The sequence below is a fragment of the Nematocida parisii genome (genome assembly GCF_000250985.1).
Source record: "Nematocida parisii ERTm1 unplaced genomic scaffold supercont1.3, whole genome shotgun sequence".
NCBI lineage: Eukaryota > Fungi > Microsporidia > Nematocida > Nematocida parisii.
Window position 1 is genome coordinate 421,441 of NW_013524648.1, and position 13,336 is coordinate 434,776.

The 13,336-nt window shown below is 31.2% G+C and overlaps 7 protein-coding genes across 7 annotated transcripts; 5 read left to right on the top strand and 2 right to left on the bottom strand.

Annotated features, from left to right (window-relative positions):
* Window positions 1-121: 121 nt before the first annotated feature.
* On the top strand, window positions 122-2,272 carry NEPG_01419 (uncharacterized protein; the record flags this gene model as incomplete). The annotated part of the gene is made up of 1 exon (XM_013203793.1): window positions 122-2,272. One exon carries the CDS (start codon window positions 122-124, stop codon window positions 2,270-2,272), a length of 2,151 nt encoding a protein of 716 aa, XP_013059247.1.
* Window positions 2,273-3,098: 826 nt separating this feature from the next.
* NEPG_01420 (uncharacterized protein) lies at window positions 3,099-5,957 on the top strand (the record flags this gene model as incomplete). Its single annotated transcript, XM_013203794.1, has 1 exon — window positions 3,099-5,957. The coding sequence occupies one exon, from the start codon at window positions 3,099-3,101 to the stop codon at window positions 5,955-5,957; it is 2,859 nt and encodes a 952-aa protein (XP_013059248.1).
* Window positions 5,958-6,799: 842 nt separating this feature from the next.
* On the top strand, window positions 6,800-9,719 carry NEPG_01421 (uncharacterized protein; the record flags this gene model as incomplete). Its single annotated transcript, XM_013203795.1, has 1 exon — window positions 6,800-9,719. The coding sequence occupies one exon, from the start codon at window positions 6,800-6,802 to the stop codon at window positions 9,704-9,706; it is 2,907 nt and encodes a 968-aa protein (XP_013059249.1). The 3' UTR covers window positions 9,707-9,719.
* A 745-nt stretch (window positions 9,720-10,464) lies between these two features.
* Window positions 10,465-11,220, bottom strand: NEPG_01422 (uncharacterized protein; the record flags this gene model as incomplete). Its single annotated transcript, XM_013203796.1, has 1 exon — window positions 10,465-11,220. One exon carries the CDS (start codon window positions 11,218-11,220, stop codon window positions 10,480-10,482), a length of 741 nt encoding a protein of 246 aa, XP_013059250.1. The 3' UTR covers window positions 10,465-10,479.
* A 355-nt stretch (window positions 11,221-11,575) lies between these two features.
* Window positions 11,576-11,989, bottom strand: NEPG_01423 (hit family protein 1; the record flags this gene model as incomplete). The annotated part of the gene is made up of 1 exon (XM_013203797.1): window positions 11,576-11,989. One exon carries the CDS (start codon window positions 11,987-11,989, stop codon window positions 11,576-11,578), a length of 414 nt encoding a protein of 137 aa, XP_013059251.1.
* Window positions 11,990-12,014: 25 nt separating this feature from the next.
* NEPG_01424 (uncharacterized protein) lies at window positions 12,015-12,306 on the top strand (the record flags this gene model as incomplete). Its single annotated transcript, XM_013203798.1, has 1 exon — window positions 12,015-12,306. The coding sequence occupies one exon, from the start codon at window positions 12,015-12,017 to the stop codon at window positions 12,261-12,263; it is 249 nt and encodes an 82-aa protein (XP_013059252.1). The 3' UTR covers window positions 12,264-12,306.
* A 360-nt stretch (window positions 12,307-12,666) lies between these two features.
* NEPG_01425 (uncharacterized protein) lies at window positions 12,667-13,308 on the top strand (the record flags this gene model as incomplete). The annotated part of the gene is made up of 1 exon (XM_013203799.1): window positions 12,667-13,308. One exon carries the CDS (start codon window positions 12,667-12,669, stop codon window positions 13,306-13,308), a length of 642 nt encoding a protein of 213 aa, XP_013059253.1.
* Between the last annotated feature and the right edge of the window lie 28 nt (window positions 13,309-13,336).

A 13,336-nucleotide genomic window follows, 5' to 3' on the forward strand; every position in this document is an offset into this window, starting at 1 on the left:
CAGAATTAATATTTTAGCCTCTCTGTTTTTATTGGCAGAAGGAGTGGACGTGCCACTAAAAATAGAAGGCACTGGATCAGAGAAAGTGTTAGTTCTAAAGAAGATTGGCACTAAAGAAAACATGTTTTCTCTAAGCATGAGTGTTATATGCAATATAAAGCAGCCTAGTGGTATAGTAAAACCTACTAATGTTAAGCAAAAAGCAGCAGTTAGTGTTATAAACTTCTTTATAGAGAACAAAACGAATCCAGATATAAGAGAAGGAGGCAAATATGCAGAGCCAAGAACACATGAAGACTTTAAAACTGGTAAGTTTTTAAAGAATGCAAGGTGGTTAATACAGTATTATATATTTGAGTACTTGGACAGTGAGAGTAGTATAATTGAGTTAGCAAAGGTGGTGTATTCTATGCTTAAGGACAGTATAAAACAAAAAGAGAAGGAGAAACTAAATGTAGAAGTAGAATATCTGAAAAGTATTATTGATAAGTGCTTTGTGAAGTCTAATGATAATATAACTAATGATAATGGAATACATGTATTGAATGCGGTGTATGGCAATGCAATTTTAGATAATGCATTTCCATTTTCTGGCAGCATAGATATACCAGGCTATAGAGCCATCCTATCATACAATAGAAAAAAAGACTCCTTTAATGTTGGCAAAGGATACAGCAATTGTGTTGAGGCGGGATTACTAGGCCTGTTTTGTTGCTTAGCATATGATGCAGAGACTAAAGAATACACGACTGAACACATGGGAGAAGTATCGCCAGACTTGAAGAGATTCTTTACTATATATAATAAACCATTTGAGACTGATACTTATGATATTCATAAGGAATGGAATAAAGTAGTGGCTGATCTAGAGAATGAGAATATTAAATATCTGAAAGAAGATAGGAATGAGCTTGTATCAGGTATAATAAATATGCTATATGTTATTACTGAAATAACAGGGAGATATTCTAAAGAAGAAGAATCTCTTAAAGAATTCTGCGCTCGCCTAGAAATGTATGAAAATCAAAGTAAGCTATTCAATGATATAAAATCATATATAAGCGAGTTATTTATATCACTTTCTACGAAATACAGCCTGGATAAAGATTCGAAGATAGTGAAAAGAACAATAAAAATAGACACTTCAAATATGTCTATAAAAGAAAGTATTATTAAACACCCTGATATATTTGGAAGCATAAATATAACATACAGTGTTTCTGAGTTTGAAGGAGGAATAACGATAGAAAATTCAAACATTCATTTATCTATTAAAACCTTCTATAATGAAAACAGCTTGAATTTAATTAACCTAAACCAGACATATATAAATAATACATCTTTATGTACTGAAGGAGAGAAAAACAATACTTTAACGGATTATCTGATTGTACGTTGTATAAAACACCCACAGGACAATAAAATACTCGAAAGACGCTTCAAAAAATTGCATCCAGAAAATATAAATATATCAGAAGAAAATAATTATTTATATCCAATAGAGAAGCTTTTCTTGTACAATAAATTTAAAAAAGCGGGGAATACAGCATTTATGGTCCATTATATTAGAGAATGTCTCATAGGACATCCATTTGAAGAAAATAGTCCTTGGGCACGACTTATTTCTAATCTATTAGGAAGCCTTCCGTTAAATGACTATAATATAATATTTAATATTCTTTTCAGTCCATTGTATAAAGGGGGGCTATACAAAAATTGTTTTCAAAAAATAACCGCTCCCAGTGAGATAGATAATGTTTATTATAAGTATATAATTATGTATGGCATTCATTATCATTTAATATACTGTAACTCTCTTAAAAGAATCCTACAAATTTTAAAGGCATACATAAGCATGGGTGATGAAATAGGAAATTATTTATTGTTTTTACAGGCAAATCTTTTGGAAAAGAATCAAATAAGATTACTCTCTTTATTGACATGCGGTGGTGAAAATATAACTTATCTATTAGAAATTGCAGAATTTATAGATAATTTGGATAGAAATGATCCTAGATATACAAATACTTTAACATCTAATGATATGTGGGCTCTTTGGTTTAGAATGGCTTTTAATTCGGATATATTCATTTCAATCATAAAATCAATCTTTGATAAAATTAATAGTGAAGAAGAAAACATACATATTGAGTTTATAAAGCGATTTAATTTTTCGGATTTAAGGGATAGTAAAAAAATAGCAAATTTTCTGAGAGATCTTATAAATAAGTCACCGGAAACCCGAGAAAAGTTTTATTATGCTGTGCTATGAACCATTATTAATATACTCTAATGAAAGTTTTCTTATAGTACTCTAAATAATACAACCAAGGAAAGTAGAAATAATATTAGTGTGGTGACACCACCACTCAGGTATGGGCTCCAATGGCGATACGCCAGTGCGCCAGCTCGCGCGATGATCTTGCTAAAACAAAAGGTCGGAATCGCAAATCCGTAGATCCCCTTTCGATTATTTAACTTAAGCGGTTCCCCCAATTTAGGAAAGACTCAGGGAAGCATTGATGGCTTATTTCAGCGCTTTGTCTAGCACAATCGCGCCCTTAGGACTCCGAGCCTACACAGGATTAGACCGCTTCCTAAATATAATAAAGAGCTCTCTCTTTTCATTCTCTTTTCTATCTTGGCTACGTAGCAGGGTAGCGTTAGCGTTATTCTTCGTGTGTATGTTAAATATTTTCTTTAATTGAAACAGTTGTTTTCTTTATATTCTTAAGTGCAAATTCTTGTATGGTATAAGTAAAATCTGGCATTTGTTAAGACTCAATAAGTATTACATAGTTTATTAAAAGCTCTGGCTCGGCCAATTTTAGAACAGCATCACAAATGATCCCCATACAAATATTAGCAAGCCCATAAAACATTATTCATTAGTTAACTGCTTTATTGTCTTAGCAGAGCTAATTTCATCCTAAAGATGACTATGTATTGGATAAATGATTAACAAAAATTTAAATATTTCTGGTTATTATACGTAATATAAGCACGATTTATTATAGATAAAATAATATTAATACTCTACAGAATATAAATAATATATAATTGTTATGTATAGAATTGTTAAAAATAAAATATTATTTATGGCTTACATTAAGAATATGCTTATAAGAAAGGGACTTATTATTGGAATAATTACTTTATGTAGAATGTACTGTAGAGTAGGATTGAATGTTTATGAAGATTTACATAACAAAGAAATCGGAGATGGTCTGTGTATACGTACAAATGGGCCACTATTTCCAGCACGTACATTTGCTTCTGAGAAGTGCGATTTAATGCATTCAATGCGATTTTTGTCACCTGGAATGGATATAAATTATATTCTATCGACCGTTGGCACTTTTCCTAATGATCTAGTACCATCTTTTAGTAGATACTTTAATAAGGATAAAGCATATAAGATAAAACATCTTATTAAAAAGAAGAAATATAAAATGGAATCACTTAGTGAAGAAGAGAAAGACCAACTTTATGTTAGCGACTATCACCAAACATTAGTATACTTATTTCCTTCCACATTTGGTGATCTATCCATATACACAAATAGAAATAACTCATTCATGAGATTCATTCAAAGTAAACATGTGCTTGTGCACAGAATTAATATTTTAGCCTCTCTGTTTTTATTGGCAGAAGGAGTAGACGTGCCACTAAAAATAGAAGGCACTCGATCAGAGAAAGTGTTAGTTCTAAAGAAGATTGGCACTAAAGAAGACATGTTCTCTCTAAGCATGATTGATATGTGCAATATAAAGCAGCCTAGTGGTATAGTAAAACCTATTGAAGTTAAGCAAAGAGAAGCAGTTAGTGTTATAAACTTCTTTATAGAGAACAAAACGAATCCAGATATAAGAGAAGGAGGCAAATATGCAGAGCCAAGAACACATGAAGACTTTAAAACTGGTAAGTTTTTAAAGAATGCAAGGTGGTTAATACAGTATTATATATTCGAGTACTTGGGCAGTGAGAGTAGTATAATTGAGTTAGCAAAGGCGGTGTATTCTATGCTTAAGGAAAGTATAAAACAAAAAGAGAAGGAAGGATCAAATGTAGAAGTAGAATATCTGAAAAGTATTATTGATAAGTGCTTTGTAAAATACACCAATAATGCAGCCAGTGATAAGAGAATGCATGCATTGAATTTAATGTATGGAAAGACATTTTTAGACAATGCATTTCCATTTTCTGGCTGCATAAATATACCGAGTTATAGGTCTATTTCATCGTATAATAGGAACAAAAATGAAAATAGTTTTATTGAAACATACAGCAATTGTGTTGAGGCTGGATTACTAGGTTTATTCTGTTGCTTAGCATATGATGCAGAGACTAAAGAATACACGACTGTTCATATGGGAGAAGTATCGTCAGACTTGAAGAAGTTCTTTACCATATATAATAAACCATTTGAAACAGCTGATTATACTATATATAATGAGTGGAATAAAGTGGTGGCTGACCTAGAGAATGAAAATATTAAATATCTGAAAGAGAATAGGAATGAGCTTGTATCAGGTATAATAAACATGTTATATGTTATTACTGAAATAACGGGGAGGTATTCTAAAGACAAAGAGACTATTAAAGAATTCTACACTCGCCTAGAAGGGCATGAATGCAAAGATAATAATTTTGATGAAAATCAAAGTAAGCTATTCAATGATATAAAATCATATATAACAGAGTTATTTATATCACTTTCTAAGAAATGCAATTCAAAAAAGGATTCGAAGGAAGTGGAAAGAACAATAAAAATAGATACTTCAAATATGTCTATAAAAGAAAGTATTATTGAACATCCTGATATATTTGGAAAAATAAGTATAACATACAGTGTTTCTGAGTTGGAAGGAGAGATAATATTAGAACACTCAAATATGCATTTATCCATTAAAGTCTTCTATAGCAAAAGCTGCTTGGATTTAATTACTCTAAACCAGACACACATAAATAATATATCATTATGTGCTGAAGGAGAGAAAAACACTACTTTAACAGATTATCTGATTGCACGTTGCATAGAACGCCCTCAGGATACTAAAATAGTTGAACCAGTCATATCCTTCAGAAAATTGCATCCAGAAAATATAAATATATCAGAAGAAAATAATTATTTATACCCAATAGAGAAACTTTTCTTGTATAATAAATTTAGAGTGATAGAACATACAATGTTTATGATACATTATATTAGAGAGTGCCTTGTAGATTATCCATTTGAAGACACCGGCCCATGGGCACGACTTATTTCTAATCTATTAGGAAGCCTTCCGTTAAATGACTATAATGTGATAAATCATATTCTTTACAATCCACTCTTTAAAAAAGAGTTATATAATCATCGCTATAAAAAAATAACTACACCCGCAGAAGTACTTGATAAACATTATACTTATAGATACATGTATGGGGAGCATGTTCATGTATTATATTGTGAATCTCTTAAAAGAATCCTACAATTTTTAAAGACATACATAAGCATGGGTGGTGAAATAGGAAATTATTTATTACGTTTAGAGAATAGTCTTCTCACAGATTATTCGATAAAATTACTCTCTTTATTGACATGTGGTGGTGAAAATATAACTTATCTATCAGAAATTGCAGAATTTATAGATAACTTGGATAGAAATGATCCTAGATATACAAATACTTTAACATCTAATGATATGTGGAGTGTTTGGTTTAAAATGTGTTTTGAATCAGATATATTCATTAATATCATAGAACCAATCTTTGATAAATTTAACAGTGAAGAAGACGAAAAGACAGGTCGGACAGTCAGACAAAGGTTTGATTTTTCGGATTTAAATGATAGTAAAAAAATAGAAATATTTCTGAAGGATCTTATAAATAAGTCGCCCGAAACCCGAAAAAAGTTTTATTATGCAATAGCAAGTCATAACCGCTTTGTTGGGCAAAAAAATCCTAAAATTTAGCATTTATTTAAATCTTGATTTATATCTACATCTCTAAATAAATTATCCCTTTAGGAGGTATAACTACACTTATGATTATGCTATTTTCTAATTTAAGTTATATTGTAATTTAGTCCAATCCATGTACACGATATGTATATATTCGTATTATCTAGGCTTAGCATATAATAATATGAGTTGAAAAATAGATAAATTCCGTATTATGAATATACTGTTTTCTTTATATTCTTAAGTGCAAATTCTTGTATGGTATAAGTGAAATCTGGTATTTGTTAAGACTCAATAAGTATTACATAGTTTATTAAAAGCTCTGGCTCGGCCAATTTTAGAACAGCATCACAAATGATTCCCATACAAATATTAGCAAGCCCATAAAACATTATTCATTAGTTAACTGCTTTATTGTCTTAACAGAGCTAATTTCATCCTAAAGATGACTATGCATTGGATAGATGGTTAACAGAATTTCGGGTTATTTCTGGTTAGTATACATAATATAAGCACGATTTATTATAGATAAAACAATATTAATACTCTAAAGAATATGTTGCTAAGGGGCTATATATTAATAATTAGTGTTGATTTTTATCATATGAGGAACCATGCCTAGTGTGAAGGCTTCACACTCGCGTTTTCGAAGTCTTATAATGCTGTTATAATTGGAAATTGAAGCTATATAAGACGGGAATAATAAAAAATTTGAATGTGTCTTAATAATGTACAAGGGAATAATCAACTACTAGTTTAATAAAATTCTATATTAGTTTAATTTGTTGGCAACAATTTATTTACAGATTCATTTTAAGAATATTTAAATATTTTCTACTTTTAATAATAAAGATATGCTTATAAGGAAAGAATTTATTATAATTATTGGAATAATTACTTTATGTAGGATATGCTGTAGAGTAGGGATAAGTACATATGAGGATTTACATAACAAAGAAATCGGAGATGGCCTGTGTATACGCATAAATGGGCCACTATCGCCTATACGGAAATTTATTTGTGAGAAGTTGAATTTAATGTATTCAATGCGGTTTTTGTCACCGGGAACAGACGCACATTACAGTATAATTGTTATAGATGATGAAGAGAATGAAGAGAATTTAAAAATAGAGTCAACAAGAGACTATAATAAGGATGCGCCATATATAAAATCTTCTGTTGAAGAAACAGTAGAGACCGCCGAGGCAACTCCCATAGAAGAAAATAAAGAAAAGAAGAAAAGAACAGCGTATCTTAAAGACTATCACCAAACATTGATAGAGATGTTTCCTTCTTCAACTGGGTTTTTATCAATACATACTTCTAGAGCTGATTCGTTTATTAAATTTCTTCAGTTTGAGCATGTAAGTAAGCATAAAAATCATATTTTAGCTTTTTTATTTTTATTAGCAGAGGGAGTGGATATACCACTGAAAGTAGAAGGTAGTAAAAGCAGTCCGATATTGGTATTGAAAGAGATTATAGCAAAATCTAAGCAAAAAAACAAAACAGAAGACTTGAAAGAGTGTGAAGAGGAAAAAAATATATTCTCTCTAAGTATGAAAGACGATCTAGGCAGTAGAAAGAATGAAAATAGCAAAGGGGCGACAAAAGCAGTACCACAAAAAAGAGCAGCTGATGTTATAAATTTCTTTATAGAGAACAAAATGAATCCAGATATTCGGGAAGGGGGCAAATATGCAGAGCCAAGAACATATGAAGAGTTTAACACAGGAAAGTTTTTAAAGAATGCAAGATGGTTAATACAGTATTATATATTCGAGTACTTGGACAGTGAGAGTAGTATAATTGAGTTAGCAAAGGCTGTGCACTCTATGCTTAAGGAAAGTATAAAACAAAAAGAGAAGGAAGGATCAAATGTAGAAGTAGAATATCTGAAAAGTATTATTGATAAGTGCTTTGTTAAATTTAGTGTTACTAATACAATTAAATCAAAGCATAGAATAGACATATTGACTACAATATATAAAGAGTCCCCTCTATTAAATGTATTTCCATTTGCGGGTGATGTAAGTATACCAGGCTATAGAGCCATCCTATCATACAATAGAAAAAAAGACTCCTTTAATGTTGGTAAAGGATACAGCAATTGTGTTGAGGCGGGATTACTAGGCCTGTTTTGTTGTTTAGCATATGATGCAGAGACTAAAGAATACACCACTGAACACATGGGAGAAGTGTCGCCAGACTTGAAGAGATTCTTTACTATATATAATAAACCATTTGAGACTGATACATATGATATTCATAAGGAATGGAATAAAGTAGTGGCTGATCTAGAGAATGAGAATATTAAGTATCTGAAAGAAGATAGAAATGAGCTTGTATCAGGTATAATAAATATGCTATATGTTATTACTGAAATAACAGGGAGGTATTCTAAAGAAGAAGAATCTCTTAAAGAATTCTGCGCTCGCCTAGAAGAAGGAGGTAATGAAAATCAGAGTGAATTATTCACAAAAGTAAAGTTATACACAGAAGAATTGATTTTATCACTCTCTAAGAAATATACTGCAGAAGAAGACTCAGAATTACCAAGCAGAGAAATAAAGATAGATATTTTAAATATGTCAAAATGCCCAAATCTTAATGGGCAAACAGAATTATTTGGAGAAGTAGTTATAACATATAGTTATTTAAATTTAGAAGGAGGAATAAAATTGAACCATACTATTAAGCATGTACAGACCAAATCTTTCCCTAGTAGAATTAATACTTTAACAAATGAAAAAAAGAAGGAAATAATTGATAAAACTAGCAGTGTTGAGAAAGAGCCCAAACAAACTCTAACTGATTTCCTACTTATGCACTTTGTAGACAAATTAATGGAGGGTAACAACCCCATAGGTAATTATTATAAAGAAAATATAAAGATATCACGAGAAAACAACTATTTCTACCCAATAGAAAAGCTTTTTCTGTATAACACATTTAAAAGCGCTGAATATAGAATGGGCATGATATATTATATTAGGGGGTGTCTCTTTGGGTATTCATTAGAAGAAACTGATCCATGGTCACGATTTCTGTCTAATATGATAGGAAGTCTTCCATTAGAAGACTTAAATACAGTGCAAACCGTTTTCTTCAATCCATTATATAGAGCGGGGCTATACAAAAGTTTCTGTACAAAAGTCAATATAGCCCTAACAATAGTTGATAAGCATATTATTTTAAAGGAAGCATCTGATTGCTATGCGGGGTATATACATAAAAGCAACTTACTCTGCGGGCATTTAGAGATTTTAAAGGCATATTTAGTAACAAAAGGCGATAGAAATTGCTTTTTTGCAGCTATGGCATTCCGAATTAGAGGAGAATATGCCATTAATCATCTTTCTATACTAACACATCAGGGTACGTCTATAGAACCATTATTAGAAATTGAAGCATTTTTAAATAGCATAGACAGAAAACTTCCAGAATATGAAACCGTCATAAAAGCCAATGATATGTGGTTGGTTTGGCTTAACATGTTTTTTCGATCATATAATTTTGACAGTATTATAACACTACTTTTTGATAAAATTGTGATTGATGAAGATTTTATCACAGCTGAAGGAACTAAACATGAATATACAGATGAAAATATTAATGCGGCAATATCTAAGTTTAAGAAAGCACATCTTTCTTCAAGAGTAAAAAACTTTGTGCTTAGCTTGATTGAAAACAACATCGAATATGCCAAAAAGATTAGTTATTTACTAAAAAAACGTGAGGTATTTTTGAAGATTATATAAACTTCCAACTAACGAAATTCATTCATAAAAGACTGGATAATCTCAGTTGCTTTTTTCGGGTTAAATTAAATGAACTCATTTTAATTTTTTTATTATTCTCGTCTTATATAGATTTAATTTCCAATTAAACAGCTCTATAAGACTTCGCGGGCGTGGGCATGAGTCTCCTGCATTAGGCATGGTTCCTCATATGATAGAAACCAACAATTATAATTAATTAATGTCTTGTGCTTAAATATAAATAGCTCAGGTTATATCTTAACTACTTATTTCTTGTTTCTACCTCTCCCTGGTTTATTGTGATATGTATTGTTGTATGCTAAGAATAGCATTTGTTAGCATGACATGAGTTATTGTAATGTTTTACATAAACATGACACAGCTCAGACTAGATCAGAAATTATTGTTACACAGCATGGCAACATAATTTAAATTGATTTTACGGTCTATAAATACGTATACAAATTCAATAAAAGTCAAAGTTTAAGAATGCCTTTTCCTAAGAAAACAACTTGTATTGTAATGCTCTTAATATAATTTAGTATAATTAGAATATTTTATTCGTGTGCTTTAATAAGCTATATTCTATATTTATTCTATAAGTGAATTTTGAATCATCCTACTTCTACTTAATTATTTTGAATTATATGTCGGATAAATCATCTTGTGTTCTTATATTCTCTATAAATTTCTCACCTTTCTCTTTTCTCATTATAATGTATAAATTATATAAAATACCTTTGCTATGTTTAATTATACTGTGGTAGTATTGTTTATTGATCACTTAGCATACCCGTCCTGTAATTCTCATAGAAGTGCGTGTGTGTTAAATCCAACAAATCTTCTCTTGCTTCATCTAACATATTCATAAATGAAATATAATCAGAATGCTTTTCATTTGTAGTGTCTGCTATCCCATGAGGAAGGATTCTTTCTTTATACGTACTATCTACTGGATTCCTCTCCCCACTGAACAGTGCAAATACGTACGCATCTTCATCCTCCTCTACACCGAATGTATTTATGTTATTTAGCTTTAATAGATCGGATATTTTTCTTTTTTGTACTTGTATTTCTTCGGCTGTATAATAATCACACTTAGGAATAATTACTAATGTGTTCACTTTATTAGACAGCAGTCTAAGTAGTACAATGTCATAGTCCTTTATACCCTTACTGGCTGGTGATGCAAATAGAACCATTAAATGTATACGAGAATCTTCTAAAAAAGGATCCCTTTGAATTTTTGTTTCTTCTAGTAAAAAACTCTTATACCGGTCTCTTATGAATATTTCTATCTGCTTGATTTTTGTGTCTGTGCTTCTGTCAGTGCCATACCCGCGAGTGTCAAATATTCTTATTCCCTTCTCATTTATAAATATTTGATGCTCTGTAACGTCTCCTTCTGAGAGCAATTCAGCACTTGCCATGGAGTTTATAAGTGAACTCTTTCCCGTGTTAGATGCACCCACAAAAAGAATATTTATGTTCTTATTCCTCTTCCTGTACTTCATTTGTTTATGCTTATATTGTTATACATAATTTATCCTGCATTATTTATTACATATCAGATTATGTTTATTTTCCTATGTTACTGTGGTATTATACAAGTAATCTACTTGTTGCTTTATATACATATACTATTATATTCTACTGTATTTTACAGATACTTTAATAATAAAATTAAATAAAGCTATTTTGTATATATTCATAAGTTATACTCAAATAAGACTAGAAATAATTATTTGAAAAATTTAAATGCTACACTTTTAAATAATTTCAAAATAGAATTATAAAAATACTCAGAAATAACCCGAATTTAATGGATTTATTTGTATTACAAGTAGTGATCACTACTAATAATTCAACCTATTTACTATTCAGAACTTGCAGTTTTTTCTTATAACTCTCTATTATAGTAGGAAGACTTTCTTTTCCTGTGGAGGACACCTTAAGCTCAACTTGTAATCCTTCCTGGGTCTTTTCACAGTATGGTATAATATGGTAGTGCACGTGGTGAACAGACTGAATGTGGCCATTATTTTGTAGAAGGTTATACTTAGGTATTCCCAGTTGTAATACTATCTTTTTAATTAAGACCAGGCACTCCTCTAAATACTCATCAGGGAGTCCCTCCATCTGTGCTGAGTGGTACTTTGGTATAACTAGCAAATGACCAAGGCTTACAGGGTTTATATCTGCAATTACCACGTGTCTTCTGGTTTCGTATATAACACTCCCAAGCTCTCCTTTAATAATTCGGCAGAATAAACAGCTCTCCATAAAAACCAGAAAATTCGAAGTTTTTATGGCCAGAAAAAAAACACAAAGAGTGAAGAGAAAAGCTCCAAATGCTAGGGCAGAAAAGCGGTTTTCTTGTTTAGAGTGTAACAGAGAGCACACAGTAGTGTGTGTGATAGAGAGTGCAAAGAACAGAGGGACTGCCAAGTGCACATTTTGTGAGGCAACGCACAGATGTCAAACAAATCGGCTGTCACAGGCAATAGATGTGTATGCAGATTGGGTAGACCATGTTGAAAAGAAATCTTCTATGTGAATAGATTGAATAATCTAAAATTATAATAATAAATAAAATAGCTTATAAAACGAACAATTAACTGGTGAATATCCAGAAATCGTCTGGAGATATTTTTCACCCCTAAATAAACCAACCAATAACCCGAAATATTTTGTAGATGTGATTATTCAGTATACGGCCATCCTTTATAGATTTAAATTATAATTACTGCGAAAATAAGAATGGAAGAGAGGTACTTCAATATAAAATGCAATGCTAAAGGGCCGTCACAAATAAATAATAATAAACTAGAAAATGAACAAAGAAAGAATTTACTCAAATGTGGGACATTTCGGGTTATTTATAGTCTAAGCAATTTATTATATTGGTTGTAAAGGGTGCACATTCAATCGATAAATATTTCCATACTGGATTAATTTTTATGGAGCGAGAGGATGGTAGAAAGAATTCACAGCATAGATCAATTTCCATGGAAGTAGGAAAGAATGTTGTCTTCTCATTTGGTCTGACTAAAGTGTATGCAATGCTAGAGTATTCAGCCCAGCTTAAAAAGGGAATTACAGCGTCTGTTATTATGGAAGAAAACGCTTTTCCCAGCAGTGTCTCTAAAAAAAGAATAGAAAGGCTTGTGGAGGAAGCACAAAAAGCAATCGAAAGCATATTCAGCAATTTATTGCTTGACAAAGAAAACAGTTATAGGATAGTATGCAAGGTACTCTGCGATAATGGATCTTTACTTTCTGCGATTATAAATAGTGCATCATTAGTTCTACTAGCGCATAAAGTGCCTATTAAGCATTTAGTATTTAGTGTAACAATAGGCCTGTCACAGGAAAGGCACGCAGAGTATGTAGTAGATCTGAATGAGTCAGAGGAGAGAACAGACATGGCGTATATTACAATTGCAACAGGCGCAGTTGAGTATGACACTATTATATCATATGGGTCTATTTCCAAACCAATCTCAGAAAAGGCATTTTTAGACCTTCTAGAATATTCAGCCAGTACATCAAAGGACATTTCAAAGGAAATAATGGAAAAAGCCAAGCAGTGCTTAGCATGAGTATTTATTTTGAGTTTTGTTTTTTTGC